Raw genomic sequence first — 23,511 nt, forward strand, 5'->3', positions numbered from 1 at the left:
AAGTCAAGAGGTTTACACTAAACCAACATAAGCCAGGCCTGTACCAAACAGGAGCTTTCACACAGATGTTTGCATTGGTTTAACCACATTGGTTGAGAAGCCTATTCAAGTTATACCAGTGCATTTTTCTCATATAGGTAAACTTAATGTAAATGTTTCTCATATAGGTAAACTTAATATAAACATTAGAATCACTTGAGATAAACACTTGAGAAACAACAGTCTGGTTCAAAGCTGGCAAATAAGTTCCCTGTTCCTTACTAATGGGGATGCATAGTTACAGGGGATATGGACACCACAGCAGTGAATGCATGCAATAGACTAATAAAATAATAAATAATAATAATAATATGTGTTAGATGCTATCTGCACACTTAACATCATTGATAAAGGAGAAGTAACACACTATAGCTATAAAACTGGCAACAGAGAGAAGGGGAAAAAATTAGATCCAAAATCATCCATGGAAAACCGGAATCTGAGACTCCTGCAGTTCTCCCTGCAAGGAGGTCCTTGTGTGAGGCACAGAAAAAGAACAAGAAAGTTAGGTCATCCATGGTACCATTAATAGAGGCAGGCTTTTCAGCTAATACCCTCAATATATTGCAACCATTTCTGTCTTTTATCACTGAGTGGCTCTTCAAACCTGGGAGCTTGGCTGTGGAGGGAAACACATACCCTGCTCTGAACAGGTCCATGGGAAGTGTCTAGCTACAGATAGCCAAGAGAAAAAGACAGATTTCAAGGGAAAGTTTGTAGCTAGGCCAGTTCTTGTTGGCTAACATTTTAGGCAAGAGTCATAGGTTGGTACATCTCCCACTCAGGACAAGTAGAACCCCAGTTGTCTGTTATTAACATTTTGATACGATCACTTCTTCAACATGTGAAACTCACAGCACAGGTGAGTAGAGTAGAAGTAGGGTGCAGGTTCCCCCTGCGTTTACTTCTGATCTGCTAATGAGGGTCTTGCACCCACTCACGCCAAGATCCAGTGTGGAAAAATTGAAACGGCGCTGCAAAGCAAATTTGAACCATCCAAAATTGGAGAGTTTCAGGCTATGCTGTGATGAGGGTGTGGATTGGGTAGTTCTGGGCTGTTAGGGGTTCACTCTTGCAGAGCAATTTGCAAGACCAGGGCCATAGTTTAAAAAAACAAAACAAAACATCAGAGCTCTACGCTAGGACAGGATAAGTTGGGGTAAAAATTAGCCCACTAATCAGTGTTGCTGACTTTCCGATTTTACCACGCGTATCTCAGTATTTACTGTTTTTCTTAAAGTCACGGCCTGAAGTCAGGAGATTACTGGAGATTCTCAGCTTTTATTAAAAAAAAAAAAAACTTTCTACTTTCTAGCCCTTCTACTTGTAGAGAAAAAACTTGAAATGTGACTCCGACAAGCCCATGCCAGGAGGCAAATAAAACCCACCCAATGTATGATGTTTAAAATCTCATGGTTTCGGATGGGGCCCCTGCCTGGGGAGATCAGAAGGGCTGGGGCTGGCAATACGGCCAAAGGGGTCCTGTTTCCAAGGGACCCACCGCCGCAGGTTTGGAATTTTGAAACTCCAGTCAAGGACAATCATGTTTTTTGCTTTGCGGGCACGAGATCTCCTAGAGTAAACGTGCAAAACCACGGCGCTTGGCTGAGCTGGGGGAGCGATCCTGGTGCAAAGCCGCCCCCATAACTGACCCCATCCTCTGCCCTACTAGCTGCTGGCTCCCGGCTCTGCTAAGACCTCCCCCTCCAGCCGATTTCCCGCCCCCCACAGCCGCTGCAGCAGCTTGGGATGGGGGATCCCCATGTCACTGCCATGTGCCCGCAGCTGCAGCCGCCGCGGCTTGCAGAGGGGATCTGGTTGCAATCAGCGGGGAGGACGAGCGGCGCACGGGCTGCCCGCTGCACACTGCGCCGGCCGCGGGAGGTGCAGCCCGGGGCTCCCCGGGCGGAGAGGGGGCAGCCGCGCGAGCCCGGGCTCGCTGAAGTGCACTGAGCGGCAGGGCGAGGAGGATTCTCTTCCCCGAGAGCTTTTGCCTTTGCAAACTCCCCCAGGGCGGGTGTGCTCGAGAAAGGAGCCCGGGCTGGGTTTGCTTCCTCCCCCCCGGGAGAAACTTCGAACCGTAGGAAGGTTGCATTGGAAATGCTGGCGTGGAAGGGCGTGTGAAGGGAAGCCTCCGGCCACCCCGGGGCGGCGTGGGAAATAAGAAAGCCTTTTGTGAGCTGCATGGTGCAAGGGAAGCTGCTGCGCCTCTGGCTCGTGGAGGTGTCCACCAGCGGACTTGAACTTGGGAGGATGGAGAAGAAAAACATGGATCATTACCTGCGCCGCCTGAAACAGGAGCTGGTAAGGGACCCCGGGGACAGAGAGGGGGCCCGGGGTTGATTTGCATGGGGAGAAACGAGGAACTCAAAAAACTGCCTGCCCCGTGCATCTGACTGTTGAACAACTCAGGCTGGGCGATTCTCTCCACCTGTGGGCATTTGCCGGGCTCTGCTGGTCATTTGCTAAACAGAGCAGCGATAGACCTAAGTGGTTTAGGAGCCAAATTAGCAATCAACATTACCCACAAGAGACACAGGCGTCTCATAACTATGTATCTCACAGCAAAACGACTGACCAAGTATTCTACAATTGGTTAATAACATAGGGAAAGTATCCTGCACCCTTAATTAATCACTCAGTGTTTTTATATCAGGAGCTGCGGGAGACACATTCAAGAGCCACTTGCAGCCCTCCTGCCTCAGCCCGAGCATCACTGCAGTAGAGTGATTATGTTGGTTACCTTCTTGTGTGTCACCCCCTCCCTGCGGAGGAGTTGAAGGGTGCCTTCCTTTAATTCCAGTCCCTGGGCATGTACCTGCTCTCCACTCACCCAAGGCAGTTTTTGTCCAGTCAGCCCCCCGGACTTATGTCCCGTAGTGCCTCTTACCATCAGTCTGGATCAACCATAAATCCAGATGATATCAGTACAATTTTCTGATAGTTTTTTTTTTAATTTTCTGAGGAGGGAGGGATTGGAATCTAAAGACTAAAATTCCCCTAAAGATTAAATATTCCTATGCAGACATGTATGCCTAGTAATATTGAAGCCACTTATATTCACTGTTTTTAAAATGTGGCCTATGGGGCAATGCTGAACTTTCTAATCACTATAGCTGCAGACTAGGTCAACTCACACCTCTCTGCCTGTAGGATTTTAAATAGAAATTCCCACCACCTCACACCCCAACCTGTTAGTCCCATGCACACATCAGGTAATATTTACGTGCTGGGTAAGATCTGCCGTTTACCCCTCACCTCACCCTCCCCATCCTTGCCAACCGTGAACTAATCAGTAAGGTTTTAAACACATCCCTCACAAACCCAGTATTTCTGTCACTGAATATCCCTGAGCAGAATAGTCTGCCGAGGACAGGCATATAATCCCAGGCATTCTGTTTCCCAACCACTTCATCTAATTGTAAGGGTGCCTACAAATCTGTTCTACCCTAGCTACAGTTACATAGAGTTGAATTTATAAAGTAATGATTCACATTAGCTCCCCTCATAAGATTTTTGTGCAAATCTCCATTGACCTTCGTGGAATTACTCCAGTTTGCATTGGTGTAAATCAAAGGGCAGAGTTTAGCCTCTGACAGATGTTGTTAACCCAGCTGTCTCAGAAAAATAGAACACAAGGCAAATTAGAGTCCTAGTGATTTTGTGGTTTGCACTGAAAAGTACACAGCAGCGAGGTTGGAAAGTGAAAAAGGAAGTCCCAATAGGAAGAGGTTTAGCGGAATGGGATGTGTACCATTATTTGAATGGGAGTCTAGTATGTGCAGTTGCAATTTCTAAATCGGGGGTTTTTTGAAAATGGAAAATATTTGTTCTTTAGGATGGGATCCCTGGTCTTGTTTAGCACAGTCTGTTTCACGCCCTCCCCCACCACACAGATTCTGTTTAGAAGGCTATGTTGCTTGCAGAAACTTGCTTGGGCTTGTCCACAAGCGGAAGATGTTGATACCCTGGTTTTTGTTACTGGTGGATTAGTAGAAAGAATTGGATGTTTTTTAATTAATGGGTTTGAAAGTTCAATAAGAAGCCAGAGGGTGTGTGTGTGTGTGGAAGGGAAATACATGTCATACCGATAAATAATAGTAAGGACAAAAGAAAACAAAGCAAAAATGGTAGGTGGGAGGTTGAAATATACAAACTTCCTGATACCAGTAAGGTGACTACAAGTGCAACATAATCTTCAGCTTCAAACTGGAGTTTATAACAAGCACCCAGGTTAAGGCTCCAAAACTGCAAACATTTAATAACACATGCATAATGTTAAGTATACAAGCAATCCCATTGAAGTCAGAGTGCTCATGGATAAAGTTACTCACTTGTTCCAGTCTTTGCTGGATTGGGACCTTTTGCACCTATGGGACTGGATTCTGCCATACTGCTGCCAGTTGAAGTAGCACCTATAACTGAAGCTACTTGTGGAGTATGGTGTTACTCTGTGTAAGTGTGGCAGAATCTGGCCCAGAGAAGGCTCCTTGAAAATAACTAATACTAAAAGGGACATACTCAGGCCAAGCTCTGCCTCCAAATGTTGGGTGGATTTTTTTGCCACTCTTATTCACATAGAGTACAGGGCTGGCTCCAGGCAACAGCCAACCAAGCACATGCTTGGGGCGGCACCTTGTAAGGGGCGGCCAATCTTGGGGTGGCGGGGTGGCACTCGGGGTTTTTGTTTGTTTGTTTGTTTTGTTTCGGCGGGGCGGCGCTTGGGGGGGGTATTTTTATTTTTGGTTCGGTGGGGCGGTGCTCGGGGGGGGTTGGTTTTGGTTCGGTGGGGCGGCGCTGGGGAGGGGTGTTACGGGGGAGGCAGTGTTTTGGGGTTTTTTTTGCTTGGGGCGACCAAAAAGTTAGAGCTGGCCCTGATAGAGTAGCATTGTGCTCTGCGAGTAGCCCAGTTCATTTCAGTAGGGCTGATCAACATGGGTAAGGATGGCAGAATCTACTGTATCAGTAGAAATATCCCCTTGCGCTTTGAAATACAAATCTCACTGAAAGCTTTTTGCTTGGATTGAAGCATTCCCCTTTGGAGTCTGTACTGGGCAACATTACAGCTGTGCCTTAGCTGGCACCTGAGCCAGAAAGGGAATCTAACTAAGGAAAAGTGAAAGTGACCAGTTCACTGGCACCTACACAAGCTGAGCGAAATGCAGAAAGGAGAACTGGATGGGCACATTAGACATTTAAAATTCTTTCAACCTCCGAGAACTCTAAGGTGTTACCAAGAACATGGGAAAGGAATTTTTTTTAAAACATGGGCCAATATTTTTGAACCTGTGTGCTTAAAGTTAGTCTCCAAAATCCATATTTAGGCTTTTAAGTAAAAGCAGCCTGATTATCAGTGCTGCTAACGTCTATGAAAATGAACCCTATTGAAATTAGTGGGAACTCCTTGGGCTCAGCGTCTCAAAAATCAGAGCAGTACTTTTATTTAGGAGCTAAAATATGGATGTAAGAGGCACCCATATATGAAAATGGTAGCCTTGATTTTTAACCCAACAGCAGTCTTTTAGAACAGGTGCATGTTTTTTGCGGGTAGGAGTCTGATATCTTGATAGGTTCCAAATCTACTTGCAAGAGGTGAGGGATATTTGCATTTAATGTGAAAGCCAAAAATTAGATACTTGAAAGCCTCCGGGAAAATCCTCTCCTTCATCTTAAGTGTTGCCATTATGTAATACAGGATATTACACACAATATATTTTAAAAATATTAGTTATTAATAAACTAAGGCCTTAGCCTTGCAAAGGCTGATGCGTATGCTTCTCTCACAAGGTGTGACGTTACGACCATTGACTTCAATAGGACCACTTACCTGGCATAAATTAAACACAAGTTTAAGATTTTGCAGGATCAGGCTGTTTTCCCCAATTTTTCATTACACTAAGATACAAACTTATTTTAGTAACTGACACTCATGGCAACAGAGTGCAAGTCAGGACTTCTGCCTTCTTCTGAGCAAAGTAGTGCTTGAAGGCATGGGATGCTAGTCAGTTCTCTAGATAGGGTATTGATTAGGTGGAGAGATTCATAGATTCAAGGCCAGAAGGGATCTCATTGTGGTCTTCTAATCTGACCTCCTGCATGTCACAGGCCTAAACACTTTTCCAAAATAATTCCTAGAGAAGATATTTTGGGGGCAAAAACCCCACCCCGACCCTTGGTAAATTGTTCCAGTGGTTAATTACTCTCATAATAACTTTACGTATTATTTCCACTCTGAAGATGGTCTATGCTGGGGGTGGGCAAAATCTGGCCCATCTAACATTTCTGTCCAGCCCACCAGGCTCTTTGGCTGTCCCCTCGCGATCTCTGGGTGCTAAAAGTCCCACGGCGCAGCGGGGCACTCAGGCAGGCTGCCTGCCTGCAGTGGCCCCACGCCGCTCCCGGAAGCGGCAAGCTGCTACTGGCATGTCTCTACACGCCCTTGGTGGAGGAGGAAGTGGCTCCGCCTGCTGCCCCTGCCCCCAGCACCCTCCTCAGAGACATACCGGCTGCAGCCGTTTCCAGTAGCGGTGTGGGGCCATGGCATGCAGGCAGCCTGCCTGAGCCCTGCTGCGCTGCCAGCCAGGAGCCACCTGTGGCAAGCACCTCCCAACCAGAGCCTGCACCCCAACCCCCTGCCCCAGGTCAGAACCCCCTCCTGCACCCAAACTCCCTCCCAGACCCTGCACCCACTCCTGCACCAAACTCCCTCCCAGAGCCCACACCCCTCAACCTCTCCTGCACCCCAATCTCCTGCCCCAGCCCAGAGCCCCCTCCTGCAACAAACTCCCTCCCAGAGCCCACACCCCCTCACCCTCTTCTGTACCCCAACACTCTGTACCAGACTGGAGCCCCCTCCTGCACCAAACTCCCTCCCAGACCCTGCATCCCCTCCACTAATATAGTAGAAATGTGTGGCCCGTGACAACTTACCAAAATCCGTGGAGTGGCCCCCCTGCAAAAAATTATTGCCCACCCCTGATGCTAATATGGCAAACCTGCTTACGAAATTAATGACAGCCTAGCTGAGCTGAAAAGTACATTTACTAAGGTAGACTTGTATTAATAAAACCATCATAAATTACATCCCCAACAATAAAAGATTTTAAATCAATACCCTTCCTTATAGCCTGCGATTAAAATAGGTAAGCTTTCCCTTAAAAGCAGGCAAGCCAGTTTAATAGACAGCTGCGACTGTCTGGGCTTAATGGTGGATGGGAATTGAATCTCTTGACCCTGACTTCTTCACCACTTTCTTCATTACCAGGCAGGTCATGGCTCCAGATATTAATGCACCAGAACCAAACACTGGGGGAGGGGGGAGGTCCCTTTGTACCACCAAATAAGGACAATGAGAACTCTGTCTGTGGTTAACTAGGAATCCAATGTTATGGCACCAGTTTGAATATGGTAACATGCTGATTTGCATTATACACAACAAGCCGTTCTTTTCCATGTCAAACAGCGAGGGAAGGAATAAATGTAACATTGTTGAGAGGTCCTGTAAAGAAGGCCCATTTAAAGAACCAAATCTTGTTAAGTCTGGTTCATATAGCTAGGGGAAAACTTGAGACAGTTTGATCTGCTGAAGCTTAATATGTCTTTGTATAAACTATTTCAGCCTTTGACTGGTTTTGAGAGAAGTTAAAAAAAAAAAAAATTGGCAGAGCTCCCAGTTTCATGTAGGGGAGGTTAACTAAAAATGAAATTCTATTCCAGTGCCAGCTTGTCTGTCCCTGTGATTCATGGATTCCAGTTCTTTTTTCTCTTTGCGTGTAAAAAAAATATACATTGATTACAAATAATTGGTGTTTGGTTTGGGTTGCAGGTGTTCCAAATGTTTCCACTGCTAGCCCGTGCATCAAAGCACACCCTGTCAATGGTGCCTTTCACATGCTGTAACAGTGCCAGGCCGGGCAGCGGTCACACGCAGAGCTTGGATCTTCACATGCTTAAATCGGTTTTCATGTTAACCTCTGAGAATGCGTGTTCAAAGCTCTGGCGTGGTTGTGACTCTCAAAGATAAACCCAACCTGGTTCAGTCAGTGAGAAGTTTCTTTCATTCTCCAGTTGTGTATTTTCCATCATAAGCTAATAGTCATTGGCATGTCTAGTATGCCGTGAAAGTGGATTTCATTCAGAGAATTTGAATATTCCACACGCACGTGTTTTAAAGTCACGATAGTCTTAGCTGACACTTTCATTCATTATAAAGCAGGCACTTTGGCCCCACAGTTATAGGACTAAACTAGAGGCCAGGAGACTTGGGCTCTATTCCCAGCCCTGCCGCTAGCCTACAGGACAACAACAGGCAAGTTACCTCACCCCTCTGTGCCTCGGTTTCTTTATCTATAAAACATAGAGAATGGTACCTACCTCCTTTGAAAGCACTTTGAGGCTTAAGAACATAAGAACAGCCATACTGGGTCAGACCAATGATTCACCTAGCTCCCTATCCTGCCTTCGGACAGTGGCCAGTACCAGAGATTCAGGGGTAGTGCACACAGAACAGGTCAGTTTTGCAGAGATCCTCCCGTCTTGTCCTTCCAGCTTCTAGCACTTGAGGTTTAGGATCACCTCAAGCATGGTGTTACATCCCTGACCATCTTGACTAATAGCCATTGATGGATCTATCCTTAATGAGCGTATCTAGTTCTTTTTTGAACCCAGTTATACTTTTGGCCATCACAACGTCCCCTGGCAAGGAGTTCTACAGGTTAATTTTGTGAAAAAGTATTTCCTCTGGTTTGTCTTAAACCTGCTGCCTGTTGATTTAAGCAAGTGACCCCTGGTTTTTGTACTGTGGGAAAGGGTAAATAACACTTCTCTGTTTCTTTTTCCACATCAGTCATGATTTTATAGACCTCTATTATATTAATCACTTCTGTAAGCAGAACAGTCCCAGTCTTTTTAGTCTTTCCTCCCATGGAAGCCATTCCATACCCTTGATCATCTTTGTAGGTTTTCTCCAAAGCTTTTCCAGTTCCACTCTAGCCTTTTTGAGAGGGGACGACAAAAAAAAAAAAAAAAAAAAAAAGCCACGTAAGAGCTCGGTGTTATTGTTATTATTTGGTAGTGCTGGATGAAGATGCATTGGCATTGCACCAGTCTATAGAGCCCCTCATAAGAGGATCTCAAAGCACATTGCAGGCCCACTCCAGGTTCCGTTGAAACAGGTAGCAAAACTTCTACAGACTCCAATGGGCCCCCACGATCTAGAGCTGGCCCTGAGCCTTCTAGTGCCTTTGTGGAGTACTCCATTTAGCAGAAGGATAAGTGGAAGCACAGAGAGGTGAGCTGGCTTTCCCAAGGTCACACCCACAGCCAGCCAGCAATCTGGAAAGCAGGACTCCTGATTCCAGTCTCCTGCTCTGAGCACTACACATCGTTATCTCATCTGTTCTGTGTTTGAACAGCACCGAGCACAAAGGGGTCTAGGTCCATGATTGGGGTTCCTTGTTATAGGGTTGCATAGACACCTGGTACAATGGGACAGGGGTCTCTAGACCCCACTGCAATAAAAATAAGTCATTCTTCAACTAGGAAGCTGTGTGGTATCTTGTCAGGATTTTACTATTAGGTTGCAGCTGGGGTTTATGTGGCTATTAGGAATGAATAGTGATGCTTAGGTCATTGTAAGTAGCAATTTCAGGTTACGGTCTGTCCCAGTATATGCATGTGTTCCATTTGGCCGTCAGTCAGTAGAGCTGAATAGTAAAACCAAATACAAACTCCTATTGGGCTAATTTCCTGCTCATAAGTTCAGCTGTGATATTGAAAACCATGGGAAAAAATGCTGTTCGCGCTTATGGAAAAAGAAAACAAACAAGGATCTTTCCAATTTCCTGCCCATAAATTCAGTAGCAATACCAATGAACTGCAGCAAGATGGGCCGTGGAAATAGGGACAGAGAAGAATACAGATGTGGAGGCTTTGTAAATTACTTAGATAAGTATAACTTGTGCAAATATTTATTATTGAAGGTTTGGATGTAGTGTTAATGGGAATAAGATGCCAGCATCCTCAGACATGTTTAAATCCTATTAAAAAAAATCTGCAAACTCTAGAAAAGTTACACTCACCTAATTGTGAGGATCAGTCGGAAAGATGCAGAAACCTTCATGCAATGGAGAGATAGCTAATCCATTCCACACAACCACAACTCTTATCCTGTTAAAGGGGCGGCCCGGTGTGACTTTTACCACTGTAAAACATCCTTCTCAGAATCTCCATCCCTTCAGACCTAGGCCCTCGATAGGAGCCAGGTTAAGAAGAAGCTTTGCTAATATAGAGCCTGATTCTCCACTGTTTGCATCTGGCAAAGTCTTTTTACACTTGTGCAAAGTGGGTGAAATGTGCTGCCGAATCAGAGTTCTCCACTCGCAGCAGGGATGCCACTTTGCACAGATGTAAATCATGATACAAGGTGCAAGACCATGAATGGGCCTAAGTCTGAGCTTAATCAATTGCTATTCCAGCGTAACTTCATTGAAGTCAAGAGTTACACTGACTCATAGACTTTAAGGTCAGAAGGGACCATTATGATCATCTAGTCTGACCTCCCGCATGATGCAGGCCACAAAGCCGTCCCAACCCCTTTCCCTTGACTCTGCTGTTGAAGTCCCCAAATCCTGTGGTTTAGAGACTTCAAGTAGCAGAGAATCCTCCAGCTAGTGACCCCTGCCCCATGCTGCGGAGGAAGGCGAAAAACCTCCAGGGCCTCTGCCAATCTACCCTGGAGGAAAATTCCTTCCCGACCCCAAATATGGCGATCAGTAGAACCCCGAGCATGTAGGCAAGATTCTCCAGCCAGACCCTCATTGGCCATTGATACTATACTGGTGTAACTGAGAACAAAGTCAGGCTCATAGTGCGGGCTGAAAACACTGGAAGCAGTTGCAGTCTAATCGTGTGTGTGGTGATTAGTCTTGGGGAAACCAGGATGTTTCTAATATTTTGTGGAAAATATTTTTTTTAACCAACAAATATCACTTAGAAGTTAACGTTCGCTCCCACACCCAGACATAACATCAAACTTTAGAATTTGGTGCGGTGTTTGGTTTCCCTATTACAACAGCTTATCCCAGAGCAAACAGTCTCGTGTTTCTTGGTGTGAATGTCTCACAGGAGTAGAACTTTCAGTGTAAGTGACAAAATGCAGCCCTTTTATTTTTACATCCTGTCTCGCACTGAGTCCTGATTTGGTAACCATGTGTCATGCTTACAGAATGCCCCAATATTCTTTTCCTGAAGAGAGAGCATCTCAGTAAGGCATTCCAGTAACATTTAGACTGAATTCAATTAGCCACTGTTGCAATAGTGTCTATACAGCCATGGCAGCACGCATTACTGACTGCGCTTGCAAAATTTACAGGGTAAAACTCCTGAGTAAGAGTCCAAAACTGAAACAGAAAAGGCAGGTAAAGGAAGTGGACTCCTCTCTTTGCATGGGATCTGTGAAGGACACCAAGGCCTGTTGTCTTCAATGGATATATGAATTCTTCTTTCAGTTATCATTGTTTATTATTTGTATAGAGGTGGCACCCAAAAGCCCTTTCCAGACATTGTATCTTAGAGGAAGATGCAATGCTAACACCGAAGAGCGCACAGCTAATGGTGGGCACAGTGCAACATGGGGGCAAATGAGGAAACAGGAGGGTGGGCAAAAGAAATAAAGTCTTGCCTCTGTCTAGAACCCAATCCTGCAGTAAACTCCCAGGAGGAAGGAAGGATGATCCATTGATTAGGGCAGTAGCCTGGGAATCAGGAGACCCAAGTTCAGTTCCTTGTTCCCTACGCAGGCTTCCTGTGTGACCTTGGGCAAGTCATTTAAATCTCTCTGTGCCTCAGTTTCCCCTCTAAAATAATAGCACAGGCTTATCTCCCAGGCATGTTGTGAGCAAAAATACATTAAGGATTGTGAGGTGTTCCAAGACCTGGGGGTGTTAGAAGTATTTAAGATAGACAAGGTCTCAGGACCTGATTGTTATGCACGTCTTGTTGCCGAATATATTTCCCACTCCAAACCACTGACAGACCCTTTCAGGGCAAAGTGCTTACCTCACCCCTGCCTCCCCAACCGCTCTCTATAGCCAACTGCTTCACCTTATTATTTGTGCTACCTAGCAACAGGAGCCTGTGGCATGGGTGAGGACGCGAGGCTTTTCCACAGGCAGATGGACATTGTGGTGGAAATGTGGGGTTTTTCAAAGAGACATCAAACTTTGTTTTTGTCGTCCCCCCCCCCACTTTTTTTCAACTTCTTTGGTGACAATGAGATGGGGGAATGGGGGCGGGAAGGAGAAGAAATAGAAGAGGAGGGAGGGAACCTAAAAAAAAGTGAAAATTCTTTGGCTTGTCATCAAAAATCTGCAATTTTTGTAGAAATATTTGGGGAAAAAATTAATTTTGGGGGAATTTCTCCCCCTCCCAATAATTTTACCACCTCCTCCCTCCCGCCAGCCCTACTCCACATAGAAATTCTGAAGGTGTGTCTTCACTGGAAGACAAAGGTGTGCTCTTATCTGGGGTTGGGCTAACTTGGGTTAAAATAGCAGTGAATCCAAGGCATCTGGGTTTTAACTCAAGTTAGCAGCACAACTTCAACCCTAGGCTGCCTTCTAGGTTTTAACTCGAGCTGCATTAAAACCCGCGTTGCCATGTCTTCACTGTGGTTTTCCACCTGAGTGAGGAATACGCCTGGTTTTGCAGTGAAGACATACCATGCGCCAGTGACCCCGTCTCCACTCTCCTCTCCCTCCTCTGACATTTGCCCTTCTCTTGCACGTCACCCAGTATCTAAAGCTAATGTGGCAGTGCCTGCTATGTGGTAATGTTTTGTGGAAGCAACCAAAAGCAGTCCCCAGTGGAATTTTTACTTGAGAGGTAAATAAGGAAAATTCAGTCATGCAGAGACGTGACTCTCCAAAGACAGGAGGAACCCAGCTAAGCTAGGCTGGAACTTCCATTTAGCTTTATATGCCCTGTGCTTCTCACTGTGGGAGCTGTGAAGCGCTGAGAGAGAAAGAGACCTGTCTGTTTGAACAGAAAAGATCTGCATAGGGGTAAGTTGAGACACAGGCAGAAAGCTGAGTCAGCCAGTCTGTTGGAGCCATTCCTTGTAGGTCACAGAAAGGTGGTTTGTAACTTAGCAGTGTGATGTCAACCTTTAAATACCTTTGTTTCCTGGGACTAACAGGTAAAGCTTTGGTGGATTGTCCTACACGGAGGTGGGATTAGAACCCTTTGGCTGAATTCACTGCTGTGGTGCAGCATCCAAGGAATTCCCTGATGCAGGGGATTCCCTGACAGACATAGATTTGGCACAGCTGGTTCTACATCATCCTCCAGAGGGGCACATCTGGAGGGAGCAGGGTATAGCCGGGATGTTCCTCTACTCTTATCTATTCCCAGTTTCTGCAATAGCTCATAGGGCATGTTATAGCCTGGGCAAAATGTATGCAACCCCAACGGCTGAAGCAGCCCCTTGCAGATTCAACACGGGGAAACATATGTCCTCATTTGCACCTCCACCTCACTCTTACATTGTACTCTGCTCAGAAGCAAGGATGAATTGGCCCCTTTGAGACTCGACCATCCTCACAATTTTTAATTTTGTGTAGCCATCCATGGTGTGTCAAGGAACCTCTTTCTTCAGCGTTGCACTGGGTCCAGGCAGCAGGAAGGAACTCCGTCTGCTGATTTCCTGCTACTAACAGCTGCTCAATCTAGGGGAGAAAAGCAGTGAACGACTTTATTTGCTAGTTTATTCCTGAGATGAATCCCAGAGACTGTGTCTGGTTTGTTTAGCTCTGAGAGCCCAGAGTCTTGGGTGAAGTAAGTGGTCTTGGGAAAGCAGTAAATGGTTTTGGAATCACAGCCAGCCAGTTGCATACATTCAGGGCCCAAAACCAGAACTCCAGGTGCAGGAAAGGCAGAATAGGGGGGCAAATCCTGCTGATGTACAAAGGAAATAAAAATTGGCCTTGTGCCCTTTCTAGCTCCTTTACAATGAATAATAAAGGCCTGAGAGTTAGTTCTTTTTTATCTGTTTGTTTATTTACTTTTAACGTTTGATTTTGTTTTTTACACTAGAAATTTGGGTCTCGTCTGTCCTGAAAGATTCAGTGTTGCCTGGAGAACTAGCAAAAAGATGACATCACAAGAGCCAATAGAGTGAAAGTTAAGCAACTAAAAGAGAGAGGAAAAATTTAGTCAAACTGTTTGAAACGGTTTTTGTTTGTTTGTTTGTTTTTTGTTAACACTTATTTAATGAGTAGCTAACATTTTGGATAAAAGACACCTTTGTTAAAGATTCATCCCCTCTTCCCCACCTCCCTTCAAATTAGCTGTAATCTCACAGTTAACATCCCCGACAGCTCCTAGAGTTTCTCCTGTGAAACCGGGGAACAACGGATTTGGAATTCCCAATATTTGCATGATAACACACAAGGAGAAATAAGGCAACAAAACAAGGCATAAACCCAACATGAAACAAATCCTTCTCAAATCACCCTTAAGACATACTCCCACTGACGAGCTGTGCCTGAGGTAAGAATCCAGGCTCATTAAAAATTAATTTTGTTAGGTTCTGTGTTTTCCTTTGGAACGCTATCTGATCAGTTCAGCAGCTCTAAAGTAATTTTTCTCTTATTTCATTCTCTTTACATACCAAATGTGTTTGTTGCCGGCTCTGTTGCCTATCAACCTGATTATTAAGAGCTGTCACTGCAGTTCCTTCTTTCCTTTTCCCTCAGCAATAACTTCCTCTCACAATATCTCTTTTACCTAAGAGTTGGACATCTGTCATCCTCCTCATTATCCCAAACACACCCAGAGACCTTCTTTACACATCTCTCCAGTCAGCTGGAATCTGGAATATGTTATCTGTTCTTTTTTTTTTTTTCTTTCTCCCCCAGTCATCACCAAAATATTGTCGTAGTCCTGGGCAACCCAGATGTGGAGATGAACTGGAAATACAAACAATTTGGCTCAAGGGGCTTAGTTGGATTTGGATTCCAGAGCAGTCCTGTGAATTCAGACACTAGTAGAAAAATGTTAGTTCCCAAAATGTTTAACAGATTTTTTTTTTCAAGTGAGAACTGACAAATGAATTTCCCATTTTTCTTGCTCCCCTTGCCCAATCAGTTAACCAGCAAATGTCTTACCCATCCTTTGCACAGAAACATTTGGCTTTGTGTTATGTAAAATAGTGGAATATGAGATGTACATAAACCCATTAGTGTGTTGCTTTTCTGGCTATCCACTGATACACCAAAGGATTGCATTTCTATTTCTACAGTACTTTGTCCGGTTCACGTATTAGACCCCAGGACCTGTGCATACTAACATCTTACATTTGCATAGTGCTTTTAGACTAATATGCTTTATACACTTCTGGGGTAAACTATACACAGGAATTCTTTCACCCAGGCACTGAACTGCAGCTGTCACAGGGTGGAACCCAGCAACTGCTAAACACTATGTAGCAGTTTGGAAGCGCAAGTGTTTGGGGAACACACATACTGTTCAACACACAGGAGTTAACGTGACTCCTGGGTTTGATGGGTGAAAATAAAGTAATATAAAATAAAAGCGTACCCTCGTCTCTGGGCAGCAGGTGCAGGCTTAGTGCTGGAATCACCTTGACTTACACTTTGGTTTTACTGGTACTCACCTTTTCCCTGCCATGGGAAAAATATTGTAATAACCATGAGCCAAACCCTGCTTGCATTAAGCAGGCAAGTAGTCCTTGCAACTTTAGTGGGACTGACACATGGATGTAACGCAGACAGAATTTGACTCTGTATGGACAGAATGAGGCATAGTTCAGTTCTGGGTGACGTGAGGCTCATGGGCCCCCATGTTTAAATTTGTGGGGGTTTTGTTTTGGTGAGGTGAGTCCATTCAGACCTAAAAGAGTCAGTGGCTAATCCCCATTAGCCCCAGCCACCTGCTATTGTATAAACACCCAGAGAGTTTGGGAAGAGATGTAAGGACATTCTCCTGTAAATGCTGCTGCATGTACCAAGCCATAGGCATGGATCCCACCTCAAGGACGCTTTGTTGACAACGGACTTTATGTAACAATGGTTGCATTGGTTTATATAACGCTCAAAAAATAAAAGCGGTTCCTGCTTGCAATCATTTATTTATGGGGTTTGCAACTAAATTTGCTGCTGCAGGTGCATTTGGCTGTCATCCAGAACAAGGTCCGGAAATGGGTTCCCACAAGGCTCTGTTAGATGTATCATCAAGGCTGGGGCAGCCTCTTGGATTTAGGTTTGTGGCAAAGGATAAGAAAAACTTTTCTGGAATGGAAGGAGTAGCCTTTGCAAATGGAGTTATTGCTGTTATTTATTTTTTGTATTACCGTCGTTTTTAGGTGTCTGACTCATGGATCAGTACCCCACTGTGCTAGGCACTGTCCAAAGAGAACGAAAGTTCCTGTTGCTGGGGGATGGAGGGGGCAGCTTGACGTGCCTACCCCTTTGTGTCTGGAGATCAGGGTACAAATCCTGCTTTGCTGGGGATTCCCAAATGAAACCGTCTTTGGGATCTAGTCCTTAAACATAGAACCACAGCGCTTATCTATCATAAGTAGATACTGGCCCCCACTGTTGTAGTAACCGAGCAGCCATCCTCATGACACCCCTGTGCAGTAGGGTAGGGCGTTATCCCCATTGTATGGATGGGAAACTGCACTGAGAGACTAAGCCACTCCTCGGTGGAAAGATCCAGAGTGTGTCTCTGTCCCTACAGTTATAGTCCAAAAATCCATTGTCTGCACTTGCAAACAGGGTAAACCTCCCCCGCTCCTTGTGTTTTCCTGTCTAGGATCTGCCCTCAAGACGTTGCACTCGCTTGATGAGCATGTTTCTGCCTGTAAGAAACCTGTTTCTCACCTTTTGGTGACCAGCCCCACAGACTTTAAGACAATAATTTTCAGTATCTGTACATAACTCTTGACATATTATCCATACATACGTTTTGCAATGGTTATGAGGGCCAGTGTGACACAGGCTGTCAGTGGATACCTTACATAACACTCTTTGGTGAACTAGTATGTAGGTGCCAGACCCAGGGGATCCCTGTAACCCTTATGCACATCTGGTGCCCTCCGCCATTTGGCATCAAGAGGTCCTTGGGCCACAGGCATGTTGGGGTATGTTCTTCCCTGGTGTAACTCTAACGTCAGTGGAGAGACACCATAGAAGTACCAAAGATAGATAAACAGTAACATCGGCCTCGCTGTGCCTCTGTTTGTCCATCTGTAAAACAGGATCGATATGTACCCACCTCAAAGGTGGCTGAAGCTGTTTCTGAGGGGCATATCCTCTGCTGATATAAACGGTCCAGTTGAAGTCAGAGGAGCTCTGACAATTTAAACTGGCCCCACAGTGGCTGAGAAGCATTTTGTGTTTATCCTATTAGAGTGGCTCAAAACTTTTTGAAATTTCCATGAAAAACATTTTACCAAAACAACAACAAAATGTTGAAAAGTGTCTGTGAAAACTTGTTACTGCCTTTCAACCAGCTCTGAATCCTAGGCACTCACAGGGGAAGGGTCCCATAGGTGAAATGAACACAGTGATGGTAAATGCTGCCTCTGAAATATTAATGGTCCCTGTCAGATGAGGCCTGCATTGTAACGATACCTCCCATCATGGGGGAGTTAATTGAATCAATGAAGGGAACAGCACAGCCGTCGAGCATATGCCGTCTTTTTGACCAGTCTAGTCATTACTGCAGGACCCTTGTCACTCATCACTGCTTGATTACACCACTTTGCCTGCGAGGGGATTTGATGCAAAGTGTCCAATGAGGGTCCAAGCTGGCTCCAAATCCAGCTTTGCAAAGCCACAGATAAAAACGACTTCCATTAATAAGGCAAGAAAGGTTAGGACAAGAAGCATTACAGCAAATCTGGAGAGGTAAGGTGATAGTTTTGTCTGAGGCTTATGGAACATATGGTCCCAGATTTTGTATTGGTAGTGCAAGAGCTCTTTTATTGTAAACGTGTGGGCGTTACTTGTACATATGTGCAGATGTAGCTTTATTTTGCAGATCCTAGTAATCTTAGCCTGTAAGGGAGACTTGACTTGTAAATGTAATCAGAGGTTTGAACAGAAAGTTTTTCCATAACTTCACAGCCAGATATCCTTTCTAGCAGGTGAATATGCTTCTCCTCTTGAGCATGAAGCTCCAGAAATAGGGGTCATACTTCTGCTAACTCTAAGAGTCTGATTTTTGAAACTTAGATGGAGATTTGTGCCTGGAACATGCGTTATGGGGATTTCCACTTTTGCAGCATGGTTATTACAGAGTGGCAGTGTTTTAATGGCCTTTCTTCCCCACTGGTGAGAACCTGCAGTTCTCTGCTTACCGCAAATAACTGAGCAAAATGACCCCTGCACACACAAAAAATTGCTTGGCAATGTACAGCCACTCCTGTGTACAGGTGTTAAAGGAAAGTAGCATATTAAGAGAATGCTTGTCATGCAAAGATTGTGATCAGCTTTTTAAACTGTATACTAAAGAACTTTTAGCTTTGATCTTTTCTGAGACATTTATAATCCCATCTGCCAACCTCTCTGCATCAGTGTGACATCTCTTTGCCTCCAGCCTGGCAAACCACCCTCCCCCCTCCCCTGCGCCCCTGCCCTCCGAAAAAGTGGTAGCAGCTGTTGGAAAGTATAGCCCATTTGTTTTATGATGCCGCTTTGGGAATATGATCCCGATCCCACATAAGAGAGAAGGAGAGCAACAGAATGAAAGGGGAGAGAGGGCAATATAGAAGCTTTGGAAAATAACTAGCATATCTTAAGGTTAACATGGAGAGTTAGACACCTTTCTATTAAAGTAGAAGGAAAAAACGCAAGCGTGAATGATGGATCTAGTTTGGAAGCCAAAATCATTGATTTTTTCAGCAAATAAACTTGTGATTACTTATTTGTTTTTTCAGTATTACTATTCAAATTTCTAGGACTTCATTCCATGCTGGTACTTATGTTTCTCATTAGGTATTATAACAAAGCATTAAGACATATTACAGAGTGACAATGTGATTTTTTTTTTTAATATTTTTTGGTTTTGATTTTAACATGTTACAGAAACTAGTCAGTCAAAGGCTGGTTCATTTATAAATTCAGAGCACCCACTTCTAGTCTCAGTTGTTTGCACGGCAAGAAAGAAACAACAGCTGCAGAATAAGTCTAAAAATTGATGCAGCGAATTGTCATGCTCGGTTACATGAATAGAGGTTCTGCTAAGCAATTAACTGAAATTCAGATAAACATTATTTTTGTTGTCAATCAAATGCTTATTTCGGTTCTTGTTAATGGGTGAGGATATGGAATCTTTAAAAAAATATATTTTAATTTCTTCAGAATCTAAAAAAATGTGTGTTTATTATCCCATGAAATGGCTGGAGCACCAGGGACATTTAAGTCCTAATAATTCAGTATTAGGGCATGTTTCAGGAGAGACTTGCTTTTTGCCGCTGTCTAGCTTACAAGATAAAAAGGGAACATGGCCTAGCTTTTAAGTTGCAGGGGTAAAATACTACTTGTTTTGTCTTGGCTTCTCTAAGCACTGATTCACTGTCCTCTCTTCCTCCCCAAACAGTTATCCATGAAGGAGGTTGGAGACGGGCTGCATGAACAGATGAACTGCATGATGGGTGCCCTGCAAGAGTTGAAACTCCTCCAGGTCCAGACAGCTTTGGAGCAGTTGGAGATTTCAGAGACTCGAAATAAGATTTCAGGCATTGGCCAGCACCAGTGCTGTCGAAATGGCAGAGAGGTGCCCAGAGCCAGCAGGCAGAATGAGAGGTTGCTGGGAAGGAGATCTTTGGAGGAGTGCAGCCCCATGGCATTTGCACACTCCACCCAGGTGCCACAATCTGTCAGCCTTTTTGGCCCTGTGACTTTACCAGACAGTAGCCACCACAGACACGTGGCTTATAGCAAAGACTGTTATCCTACTAGCAGACCTTCTTCAGCTCTGACCACAGCAGAGTACTGCCCGCCAAGGAAATTTGAGTCAGCCAGTTTGGGCACAGCTGGGAACCAGCTTCATAGAGACACAGCCAGCATCCCTCAGACTTTGGCTGGGAGTAGATTGGGATGCAGAGAATGCCAGGCTTCTGATGAGGCCAATGACTGGACTTCCTCACTAATGTCTCAGAGCAGGAACCGGCAGCCTCTGGTCTTGGGGGATAATATCTTTGCAGATTTGGTCGGGAACTGGTTGGATCTGCCAGAGCTGGATAAAAAGGGGGAGAAAAATGAGACTTCCCTGTCCATCAGCAGGTCTCAGGAGTTCTACAGGAAGTTTTCCTTCACGGCCAACATCTTCAAAAAGTTCTTGAGGAGTGTACGGCCAGACCGAGATAGACTCCTCAAAGAAAAACCATGCTGGCTCCCAGCGGAAGACAGAGAGACTGAAATTTCAAAGAGATCCAAAAAGGTGAGCAAACAGAAGGGGACATTTTACTTCCCCCTCCATGGGAACCTACAGAATTCTCACAGCAAAATGGAGAGGTGCCCAAAGGCAGAAGCTAGTAGTGACAAATCCAAGAATTGTGCCAAGAAGGTCCATGGCACCACAGACCACACCCAGTCAGGCTTTGATATGAATACAGCCGTATGGGTCTAAGTTCCTGTAAGCGTCTCCTTTGCCAAATGGTTCTGCTTCACGCTAGAGATGAGCTGGAGCACATACATGCCTGTACATGATATACCCCAAAGGCCTGCCCCACACTGGGGGGGGGAGGAAACAGCGTATCCTATAGTGTAGAGTATGCTGTGGGCAGCAGCCCCATGAGTCCAGCTTCTAAGAGACCTACATCTCCTGGGGAAGGACGTCCGAACAGCAGCTGAATCAGGACTGTGTGCAGAAGCTTTCCAGAGCTGGTGCTTAGGAGAATGACCAGATTTCTTGACAGCGTCCAGGGCAGGTAGCACCATGGATAGCCAGCCCCTTACCTGTGTGTGAGCCTCTCTGGTCATAGGGATTTCATGTTTGCCAAATCCATTCAATTAATCTCTGGTTAAGATCACTACGGTACATAAAATGCAGTATGTGTGTGTGTGTGTTATGTATATATTTTTAAATCCGCTCTCCCTTGTGTGCACTTAATACTGGATTATAAACCAGGCAACTCGAAAGTTGATCTCAGAGCACTTGATATTTAAATTAAAAAAGTAAGGTATGAATTTATAAGAGACTGCAGTACTTGAACGGTCGCTGAATGCAGATGTTGTGTGCTCACCATCCCGTTGCATTTCAGCTTTTCTTTTTCTAAAGCGTTATCTCCAATGTACTCTTTGCCTGTCCTCTCCAGCATCAGTTTAACCAGTAGTATAAGTAACAGGTCCATACATGGAATTTTGTGATGTCCAGAAATTCTTCACCAGTTTAGCGTTACCCTTCATGGCCTTATACCCAGATGCTGCACTGAGCTATGAAGTTGCAACAGACTTTGTGTTGGGTTGTTGGGGTTCTTTGTTTGTTTGTTTTATTTGTTATGTACAGATTTAGTCTTGAGAAAACAAAACAGAGTTCTTCAGTGTTCCACTCTCCAAGAATTACTAATAAAGCGATGTCACAATCTTCCAAAGGGCAGTGGAATAGTTTGTACAACACGTGATATCTCTAATGGCCACTCTCCGTCCTGCTTGCACTCCAGTTCTATACGGAAAGCAAAAGCTACAGGAGTGACAGTCACAATTACAAACAAGAAAAGGGCTACATTCTCAGTTGGTGTAAGTAGGTATAGCTCTATTTAAGCCAATGGAGTTACTCTGGCTTATGCCAGCTGAGTTGGTGTGTGGGTTCCGTGGCGTGGATTGCTCAGTTGGGGGACACGGGGTTGAAGAGCAGACAAAAGAAAAACGTTTTCCACTAAAGAAATTATAAATCATCCAAACAAGAAGGGGCTGTTGGCTGGTCATTTGCTGCGAGGGCCCCACGGCCTTGGAATTTGTTCCCACTTTGGTCTGAAAGAGCCCAGATCTGATGATCCTCGAGGCACGTTGTAAAGGTAATTGTTTTTTCCTAGGCATCTGAAAATCGGGGGGGAGGGAGAATTGTTCAGGTGAGAAATTGCTCACAAGGGAAGAGCCTTGGAGTTGTTCAGTTGCTGGACACATTGGGCATGGGTTATGTTCAACTCTACTGCTGCAGCATGTGGTGGTGTTATACCCAGTGCACCTACGCACCCTTTGTAGGGTGGGACACACCCCACCCATGTACTTATCCGCTACACCGATACTGACTTGGACTCCTTATTCATTCCAGGGGTGGCTTACCCGAGCCCACTTATCCACTGACACTTTAAAAACTCTTGCACCCCAGTCTGGGTCTATGCAGGTTATGCGATATGTATGTATCTTTTCACCCTTGCAAACGATACCTGTAACCCCCCATAACCGAAGCCTGACCCCAGATGTACAGTACCTTCCCTCTTAACTAGTGTCTATTTCATTTTAAACATTCACTTTAATAACATTTTTATTTCTGTAAAGCCAAATTCATAAATGAGCCCAGCGAATCTGGCGAGAATGAAGCCGTGAATCTCCTAGTAAAACAAACCCTGCAGTGTCCTGCCCCCAGGTTTGTACAGCGAACAAGCTTTGCTGCAAGTCAAGCAGCCCCCATGGGCTGCTCGTCAGTCTGTACTGTATGAAGTGAAAGGTGCCAGATTCACAGCCCTCCCGGATGAAGCTCTTGCTTCACATGGACAGGGGCAATTCCAAGCCCTCCCACAGTCCCTGCTACCGCTCACTCCTTTCCTGGAGGGACCATTCAAAGAGTCGCTTATTTTTTTTAGTTTGGCCTCCATGCCCCATGCATCCTCATCCCCGCCCCTAGCTTTATGAGGTGTTAAGGGTTCTTGGGATCAGGTCTCCTTTTCTTGCTTCTTGATGAGTACCTTCAATGGGGTTTGCTGCAGCGTGAATGGGGCGCATGGTATATTTGTTAATAAAGGGGAGGGACGGGGGAGACTTCCACTGTCTACTGCTGCCCCTGCATTTTTACTAACTGGCTTCAGCCACGCAGTTCCTGTGAATGGCGCAACGTTATGTTGGTAAACCGTGTTCAGCTCTCGCCAGGTTTGGGGACTGGAGGATGTGACTATTAATGTCACTGTTTTCTACTCGCAATTCTATTCCTGGTCTAACTCTCCAAGGCAAAGAGGCCAGTGGGCAGAGGCATGAAGAGGGAGTACACTGTTTTTTTTTTTTTTTTGCAAGGGAATTAAATATAGGCACCAGACAAGCATTGCTTTTGCCCATACAAGGAATGAAGAATTGGTCAGCATCTGGAATTTACGCTGGGCACCTTTTCAGGAGCTTCAGTAACAAGCGAGCATTTATTTCCCATCCTCCCAGGATCTGGGCTTGCTTTTTTTTTTCCCCTCCCTCATTTCTTTGAATTTTAAGAGTCTGACTTTTTAAATTATGTTTCTAT

The 23,511-nt window shown here is 45.0% G+C and overlaps 1 protein-coding gene across 1 annotated transcript; it reads left to right on the forward strand.

Annotated features, from left to right (window-relative positions):
* Nucleotides 1-1,796: 1,796 nt before the first annotated feature.
* Nucleotides 1,797-21,651, forward strand: INKA2 (inka box actin regulator 2). Its single transcript, XM_054026665.1, has 2 exons — nucleotides 1,797-2,343; nucleotides 19,663-21,651. Exons 1-2 carry the CDS (start codon nucleotides 2,224-2,226, stop codon nucleotides 20,692-20,694), a joined length of 1,152 nt encoding a protein of 383 aa, XP_053882640.1. The 5' UTR covers nucleotides 1,797-2,223; the 3' UTR covers nucleotides 20,695-21,651.
* Nucleotides 21,652-23,511: the final 1,860 nt, after the last annotated feature.

The sequence above is a fragment of the Malaclemys terrapin genome, chromosome 4, assembly GCF_027887155.1.
Source record: "Malaclemys terrapin pileata isolate rMalTer1 chromosome 4, rMalTer1.hap1, whole genome shotgun sequence".
Classification (NCBI taxonomy): domain Eukaryota; kingdom Metazoa; phylum Chordata; order Testudines; family Emydidae; genus Malaclemys; species Malaclemys terrapin.